Source organism: Halichoeres trimaculatus, unplaced genomic scaffold (genome assembly GCF_033239565.1).
Source record: "Halichoeres trimaculatus isolate MK-OKI-2021-1 unplaced genomic scaffold, fHalTri1.1 fHalTri1_scaffold_5, whole genome shotgun sequence".
NCBI lineage: Eukaryota > Metazoa > Chordata > Actinopteri > Labriformes > Labridae > Halichoeres > Halichoeres trimaculatus.
Window position 1 is genome coordinate 19738843 of NW_027437183.1, and position 9179 is coordinate 19748021.

A 9179-nucleotide genomic window follows, 5' to 3' on the forward strand; every position below is an offset into this window, starting at 1 on the left:
AAAAATCCTCCAACAGACTCAATACAAACACTAATAGACATCCATTGAATTTAATGACATTGATATTAATGGAAAAGCTTACAATCTTAATGCCTGTTCACAACATTACACAGGTACCCACATGATATTTACTCATCCATTAGCATTTGCTGATTTTAGATCGATATTCATATTAACTAAAGGTTGGTCAGTGTCTTTTGGGAAAAGAGTTAATAAACGTTTCAAAGTGACTATAAGACTTCTCTATTACTGATCAAACATGATTTAACAGGTAGGCAGCTATTCAGACATCGCTGTTATTTGTTTAAACTCTTTTAAAAACTGCTTTTTTTAAGTAAACATGACTTTAAATCATCTCTATAGCTTCCTTTATTCCACCCTCACCTCATAGATATACAGGGTGAAAATTAGATTTACCATTACACATAGTGAAAAACATCCTCTAAATACGTACCTGGTTATATTATATAATGACTGTTTCTATTGTATGACTTGCACTGTGTTATAGGTACCAGAGGGGGTCCAGAACACAGTAGCTGAGGTCAGTGAGCTTCAGCTGATGGCTGAAAATCAGGCCAACCTGGAAGCAACAACAGAGCAGGACAACAACAACGACAGCTCACCACACACAGGTTTGGAGGACATACCTGCACACACATGAACGAACACACACATTGCATAGACTGATCTGTTGGTCGCTGATGTGAACTCTTTAAAAACCATAGAAGACCCATTATCCATGACTTTTAGATCTGTTCTCTGATTAGCCTGAGTTCATCCTGCAGAATTCAAAGATACATACTACTGCAGCAAGCCCAGAGTCCATAATTGCACATTACTGTGAATGTTATGATTTATATTTGCAACATGTTTAGACTTTTGACAAGAATCATTTAAGGAATGATAATAACACCTTCAGGAATAAAAGTCTGCCATTATATCATTTCCTGGCAGAGTAATGACTCAATAAAGTTTTGGGGCTGTCATTTCAAAGTGAAGGCCTGGGGTTCGAGGAATGTGTCTCAGTGTCTGTGATGTTTTCCCAGAGATGAGCTGTCACTCAAACATAGGGGAAGGATTTTCTTGTGATCAGAATTTCTGTGGTGCTCCTTTTTCCCCCTCCGTGCTTATTTCTGCTCATGTGAACAGTCAGTTTATTCCAAGCAAATTTCCACAGCTCACTCTGGTGAGGGTGAACAGGAAATCTTTCTTGCCAACCAGGAGTTTTTCTGGGAAAGATTTACCTAACCCAAGATATTACTGTGAATCAAAACAAACTGTGTACCAGGAAGCCTCTGTGAACCCTGGGTGGGTCTGTAGTTTTCAGTCAAAAGGAAAATTACATTAGCTTTGGAGGGATACTGGGACAATCCAGTGGCTCTTCTCTTTCTCACTCTCAGTGGGACTGAACCCAGGCTGGGAGATTTGTGGGTTGTGGCATTTAACCCACAAAGCAGCCTGGGAGTAGTTGGAACAACAGGGGAGTACAGTCCTCCTCTGTGTGTGCTCCAGTCACGGTGTAAGGAGTTTACACATAAACACACAGCTTATAAACATCAGAGGATCTACTTACTCTGCTTACTCTGGGCAGCTGTACCTGAAGATATCGACAACATGGATTCAACATGGAGCAGTGATTAGTCTGAAGTAGCTTTTATCAGTTTTTCTTGTTTGTCTTATTTTTCTTTTCTGTGTCTCTGTAGTCAGCTGTGGCGCTGACATTTCCCAGAATGAAGAGGTGGACCTTTCCTGCAGTGGTCTGACAGAACTGGACCTCGGTGCAGATGAGGTCTTCATTGTGTCTTCAGCTCCTAGCCCAAGCAGGCTCCCCTTTTCACCTCACACAGTAAGGCCCAACATTACACTGATACATGTGTCTTGACTCTGCAGGTGGCGGGGTTTGTACCAGGACTGAATTATCTCAACAAACAGAGTGATTTAAATAAAATGTGTCAAGTCCTCCAGAACAGTGGTCCTCAAATGCAGCTACGTGTACCCCCTCGAGGGAGTTTGCAAGTTTTAAAAATGAAAATCTAAAAAACAGCAACCAAGAAAAGTTTCTTTAACATCATTTATTCAATCAATGTTTGAATCCAATATAAGTTAGAGTTCATAAATTGAATTTTATATCCATCAGACACTCAAGTACAGCGCTGTGTTTTACGCCTTTTTTTCCAACCCAAACTCTGCTTTGCTCATGTTAAAGGGGTACATGGCAGAAAAAAAACCCATCAGTTTTCCTTCACACAACAAAATCTTAACACTGAGTGTTTTTGGCTATTTCTAGTAGATGATATCCAGTTAAACTTGATATTAGCATCATTTACTGACAGTCTTATTCTGAGTTATAAATAGACAAAGAAGACCTCTGTTATGTGTTAGTAATACAAAAAAACTCCACTATAACAATCAAATTGTCTAGTTTCTTGATTTAAGGAAATTGAACCAATTCAAGATTTTTTTTTCTTATTTTAGTGTTTTGGTTTTTGTTTTGTTTTGTGTACACAATTCAGACTTTTTGATTTTTACTACCTTGAGTCAAGGTTTATTTTCTTCACTTATCAGTTGAAGCTAGCTTTTAGCAGCTTTTAAGACAAAAACACATTCCTAGATTGTAGATCATATTGTAGATTTTTCTACTGTACACTAGGGTCTTATCCAAGCAAAGATTTGTTTTATCACAGATTGTCATTATTGACCCAGTTTGAGCCATATTCACCTGGAAATTCCAGAAAAAATATTAAAGTCTATTTCAAGATATAAAAAAGGCAAAAATGATGCCTGAATTGTTTGTAAGGATTCTAAAAATATGCCAATGGGGAAGAAAAAATTGGCTTTTTGATTTCCTGTATTGGGGAATTATTCTTTTTCAACAAACTGGTCAAGCAAATCTTTCTTTTATCCCATCAGGAAATTTCTACAAGAAACTCAGACATCATTAGGATTTACTGGACTTTGACCTTTTTTTTTTTTCTTTTTTTTTTTTTACTAAAATAGAGACATAAACACTTGCTACGGTTTCAGATTTGCTTTGTTTTTTTTTTTCTAACTTCATCGTGTCCACATTTTTCTTCAAATACCCACAAAACCTTCTGGCCCTCCCCTGTTATAATCTGTGTTTACCTCTGATCATTGACTCCATAGAAGACATGAATGTAGCCCTGTAGTTCTAAGTCTTATGTTTCATAACCTCTCCAGGGAGGTGCAGAGTAAAATTCAGTCTTAAACTAGCTTTAATTCCGTAAAATGACGGGGAAAATGTCTTTTTAATCTCCAGGGCCATGAGCTCAGTGGGTGATCTCCTCACTTTGTGGAAATGATCCCTGAACAAATGAACATCAGAGGTGACAGCGCATTCATTACGGAGGTTGACCCAGTGTCCCTAATAAGACTGACACCATTCACTGGCATACACATGGTACAACCTAAAACTATGAAAACTATGAGGACATAAATGGGAAATGAGGATAATTAAAAGTTGGGAGGAGCGTTGAGGAAGAAGCATCGGTTTGAGCAAACATTTTTTGTCTCTTCTCTCTTTTGTATTCTCTTGGAATAAGAGTTGGCATAAAACAGCTCTGGCAGCTTTTTGAAGGACTGGCAAGCGTTTGTGCGGCCTAGTCTAATGGAGTATTATCTACAGAGCCAGATTCCCAGCTCCAATTGTGTGTGTGTGTGTGTGTGTGTGTGTGTGTGTGTGTGTGTGTGTGTGTGTGTGTGTGTGTGTGTGTGTGTGTGTGTGTGTGTGTGTGTGTGTGTGTGTATTTATGTGTGTGTTTATGTGTCTGTGTGTCTGTGTGTGTCATGCACGCTTTGGCCCGCAGTGTGTGGTCTGCCTGTGTGTGTCCTCGATGCAGACGTCCATGTAAATAATGTTTGAGAGATGTTGCTTGTGCTAACTTTGTTTAGAAAATACAGAAAGCAGCCTCTTGATGTGATTGACGGGGAAGTTACAGGTAATCATAATGCTGGTGTATCTCATGCATGTCTAATATATAACAGTTTGTTGCAGCAGGTCCCTTTCACAGAGTAGCTTCACTTTAGGTTTTGTGGAGCAGTGAGAACAGGCTGAAAGCTGCGTGATAAGATCAAGTCTAGATCAAAATAGTCTTTGTTTGATCCCCCCTGTCCAGAATCAAAAAACTCAAGTCCACTGTAGTATGAAGTATGTTTAGCTTCTCCCAAAACCCTGCAGCAGTCTTAGACTTGACCTTTGGAACCAGGTTTTGTAAGCATTTGTGTGTTTGCTGCCTGATTCCTCACCCCATGTCTCCCATCTAAAAGTTGCCATTGTGTTCGTGAGGCTTTAATGACCAAAAGCACATTTTATCTAAACCCCTAGCTAATTCTTGTCTAGACAAAGCTAGCAGTTAGTGACTCTGTACAAAGGATTATCTGGACTCACACTATGGCTGATGGTTCAACCCCTTAAACCCCCCCCCCCCCCTCCCCTGATCAACAGCAGCTGACCGATCAGCATGGATAACATGGCTTTACACATCTACCCTGTCAATCACAGTTTCCTCTAAAACTGGTTTTGGCCTGTGCCGCACGGTGCAGATGGTGAAGCTTGTCGCGTACGCAGCACCACAAATGTGACTCAAATCATTCCAAAGCTCCCGCTGGTCTCTCGACAGCTTTAATACACTTAATAAATAATGATTGAGATTAGAACGTGAGCAACACATGCTTAGCTGGCAGGCTTTGTGTCCCAAAAAGCCAAGCTAATCAGCACACTTCCGTCTTTTAATCCATTAACATCGTACACAACAGAATCTGCGGGGAGAAATTCAGGTGTGAGGAGGGAATATGGCAGGTGCAGCCAGCTCTTAATCCCCTAGCCCTCAGGACTTTGTTCTTCTTTCATGCACTGAAGTAACTGCTTGTTCTTGTTTGCCAATAAACCACACTTTTTTTTACCATTTGAGATAAAACTATCAGTTTCTCAGTGGTGTCACTTCCCTTTTCTCTCTACCCCTGAAGTCTGACGTACACAGTGAAATCTACAGATCTGATTCCTCTTCCTGTTACCTGATATCATTACCCCTCTGTTGAAGCATGTGTTTGTTACCAAGTCCAGTCTTTCCATCAACGCTCAATACCAAAGATGCGTGCATGATTGAATAACAAGCTCGCTTCTCAGTGCAGGTCATTGACCATTCTAGCTGCAGTTGAGTGCTTGAGTATAATGCAACCTCTGATATGCAAGCTATTTATGTTGTGTGGTCGTCTTCTTCCCTAATTAGTTTGTTTATCCTCTCTCAGTCACTCTTTACTTTTAACCTTTGGTCTTCCAGGGGAGTCACTCGTCTGCACTTCTTTACTTGTTGTGCGTAGTCAAGTCTGCAACCCGTCTTTGCATCCAGACACCGAGCAGTTTAGGTTCATGTACGCCCAACAAACTCAGAGAGAAGCTGCCGGAGAACACGCAGTGTTTCTTTAACTCATTTATGCGTTCTGTGTCTCAGCAGCGGGACAGGTTTCTGCGGCACAGCGACACTGGTCCCAGCCCCACAGGTGACTGGCCCTCCCCAGATTCCACGGCTGAACCGAATGGCTCCAGGCTTGCAAAGGACGGAAGCAGCAGCTGCGCCAGACCAAGAGCTTGGAGCGTGCGCACCTTCCAGGACTTCCTCCCTCCACTGCCGCAGTTGCATAAGAAGTGGTGCAGCTGGAACTCCACCAGCCCCTTCACCAAACTGGTGGACAGCGTCAGTACTGCAAACATTTGATGTTTTTTCTGCCAGTCATTTATAGCAGAGGTTCCTAAACTTTTCAGCCCACAACCGGTCACCCCAGAATGTGGAAACACATCAACAGGCCAATCCAAAAACAAAACAAAAAAAACAATTGAAAGCTGTGTTATATAGGTTTTTAAATATGTTATAATTAATAATTTTGATTTTGGAGAGCATTTTGTGACCCCCTATTAGTGTTTTGTCATTCCACCTTAGGAAACACCAACTTGTAGCCTTTGAAGGTGATGAAGTACAAGCCATGGAGTGTTTGAGGGATTGGGTTCAGTTTTCTTCCAATTCAAAGTTTTTCAACAGTCTTCATAGCAGGGGTCTCCAACAGGCAGCTCACAGGCCCTCAATAAGTAACTCACCCAGCAAATGGAAAATGTGAAAGAATAATAAAAAGAAAAGAGAAGAAAATGCAAACAGTTGGTGCGAACCACATCTGCATACTACAACTCCATATCTGTGCCCCCCACCTCACAAAGTATATCAACCAATTACTTTCCTGTTTATAACTCCATTACCAGTCCTGACGACAAGTAGTTAGTGTGTGGACTCAGTAGCCGACGGATACTGTTTTTGAACCAAATGTGAACGAGTTATTGTCACAAACTTGAGTTTAAGTTACTCTTACTAAAATTGGTGTAACGTTTGGAGATAAACAATGAGTAAGAAAAAACAGACTAACAAGCAAATTACAAGGCTCTATCAAACATCATATTAATGGAAAGGATATGATAATGTGCTGAATATGTGCCCAGCAAAATGAATAAATGAATAATGGTGTGATAAGGAGACTAGAAGTAGCTTGCGACTTGTTTTATTGTTTGAAAGTAGCTCTCAGCTTAAAATGGGTGGAGACCCCTGGCTTAGAAGGCTATCCCAAATTATTTAAAGGGTACATCCACAAAAAAATTGTTAAAAGACTTTAAGTGCTTCTTTTAAACTTCTCTTAAAACAAGTTACCAACATCTGGGGTGGTCAGGGCTTTGTCTGTGGGCGTATTATATTATTAAGATGCAGATTCACAAACCTCAGCAATCGATATCTCAAAACTTAAACTCCAGACTGTTTTGAAGGTATTTTTGGATACCAGGAGAGGTTAGTATGAAAATATTTTGGTTTATTGACCCCAAAAATGTTTTAAAAAGTTGATCGCTCTCTTCTTTTTTGTGTATTATCCTATAAACCAGTGGTTCTTAAATGGGGGTACATGTACACCTGGAGGTACACCAGGGCACTCCAGGGAGTAGATTCAAAACAGCATATTCAAAAAATAGCAACCTATAGCCTAATGTTTGAGCCTGTCTGGTCATTATTTTCAGGTTTAAAACAATTTTATTGTTAATAAAGAATATTTCATAAATCAGACACTAAAATTACAGCGCTGTGTTTTACATCCTTTTTTTTTTTTTTTGCAACCAAAACTGCTTTGCACTTGTCAGGGGTACTTGGCAGACGTGACATTCCACAGGGGGTGCATCCCTGAAAAAAGAAGGACAACCATCGCAATAAACTACAAACCAACGTCTTAAAATGACCACAAAGAAGCTTTTAGAAATTAAAAGTGTGCTATTCTCACCTTTTTCAGATTCTGTGCAGTTTTAAGTTAAAGAAATCTGATAATATTTTTATTTAGGTTGTTAGAGGTGATGTGTGTCCTGATTTTGTGAGTACTGTTACTATGCTTTTGACCCTTAAATTAGATGAATCCTTCTTTGGACGAGAACCCTCACAGCTGGTTTCTAATCTTTCCAGACTCCATCCAGTTTGGTAGCTGACTGCAGGGAGGGCAACAACAGGAATGTCTTCTCTGATGTTCATCTGGAGGCCAACACAGACAACAGCATCCTCTCTGACTCCTCCATCAGCAACGCCTCCTTCCCCCTCACACAGCCCGCCCAGAGGCAGCGTCGCCTCAACTCCACCAGCAACCTGCGGCGCTCCCGTTTCACAGGGCACTGCTTCGGCCTGCTCTCAGGGATGGCTGACCCAACGAAGGCCTCTGGGGTTCCTCAAGCCCCAGGCTCTCCGTCTGAATCCAGCCCAGGCTCTTCATCCTCCCCTCAGTGTCAGATCGAGAGTAGTCCAGCCGGAAAGAGGTTCCCAGGTGAGGCTGATCACATCAGCGTGCCAGTGTTTGCCATCTCTGAGGAGGAGGACCGGCAGCCTCTGGTCTCAGCCGAGCACCTGGACCAGACCTCTGCTTCCACTGTGGCTCTGAATGGAGGGGTACGGGGGATATATGAAAGGAAAAGGCCCTCTGATGGAGGCAGCAGCCTCAGCCCCCAGAGCCAGAGAGCCAGAGCAGAGTGGAGGTCGTGGGGGAGCCAGGTGTCCGGAGGGGCGGGGCCGCTCCCATCAAACGAATCAAACACAGTCAGTAACAGCGATCCGTCTCTCAGTCAGTCCACAGTGCTGTGCAGTGTGACCAACCACATGTGACCACACAGGCTTTAAGGTGCTGAGAAGAGCAGGGACTCTGGTGGGCCAGTTTATACATTTCTGAACTCTCTTAGTGCCACTTTGTCAAACATATAACCTTGAATTGTTTTTCTTTTGAATTCAAATGTTACAAAATGATTACTACACATACTTTAGCCTCAGCTGCTGCTGGAAAATATATTCTTCTCACTCTAGCTGTTTTCTATTTTTATATATTTGTGTTTGGACAAAGATGTCATAATATGCTGCTTACCAAGCCACGGCAGAGACCGCTGTGGTGGTATGTGATTACAAAAGATTGAAATGTTTATGAAAAGTATTATCTGAACAGTTATCCATAACCCCCAACTCTTAGGAGCACTTTCCTTTGTTCTGTAACCAGATTCATTAACTGGCTCCATGCTATTCAGAGTTATAATACTCCAACCATTGCACTTTGCTTTCAATAGCTCATTCATTGTGGATTTTGTGCTGCTTGTGCCAGATTCCTGTTTTTTCTAATGTTTATTTCTTAGTTTTGGATAATAAATGCTTATACAATGACTTATAACCCAAAAGTGTTCTGCAGAGCGTAGACTGTACATGAATTTATAGACGCAGTGTGTACACCTAAGGCTCATTCTGGATTATAAAAGGGAAATCAAAATAAAGCGTATAGAGTACTACTTTACACTTTTATGTAGTAAGCAGAGAGAACTAGCAATCACAATAGTATTTAAGATGAGTTTAAGATCTATGTGAAGTTTTAATAAAGGATATGTCAATCAATGATGGTGTGCCTGGTTGTTTTTTGTGAGACAATCAGCCTCGCAAATCTAAGACACTTTCAGTCATGGACTGTAAAGAGACAGGATGTCATCTCACTCGGCTCAAAGTGAGGTCACCAGGAAAGCTGCTCCCCCTAGTGATTGGCTGCAGTCTTGGTCAAAAACGCTATTTCTCCAATTCATTTGAACGAGGCTGTGGTCAAACTTTAAAACATTGATACACCTT

The 9179-nt window shown here is 41.2% G+C and overlaps 1 protein-coding gene across 1 annotated transcript in view; it reads left to right on the top strand.

The window, feature by feature from the left end:
• The window catches only part of LOC141791132 (uncharacterized), a 32190-nt gene extending 23248 nt beyond the window's left edge, over nucleotides 1-8942 (top strand). Inside the window, exons 4-7 of the mRNA XM_074671377.1 lie at nucleotides 509-632; nucleotides 1704-1846; nucleotides 5469-5711; nucleotides 7500-8942. Coding sequence (XP_074527478.1) covers nucleotides 509-632; nucleotides 1704-1846; nucleotides 5469-5711; nucleotides 7500-8186 — 1197 coding nt within the window. The 3' untranslated portion in view covers nucleotides 8187-8942. The remainder of the gene's footprint in view (nucleotides 1-508; nucleotides 633-1703; nucleotides 1847-5468; nucleotides 5712-7499) is intronic.
• The last annotated feature ends 237 nt before the right edge of the window (nucleotides 8943-9179 follow it).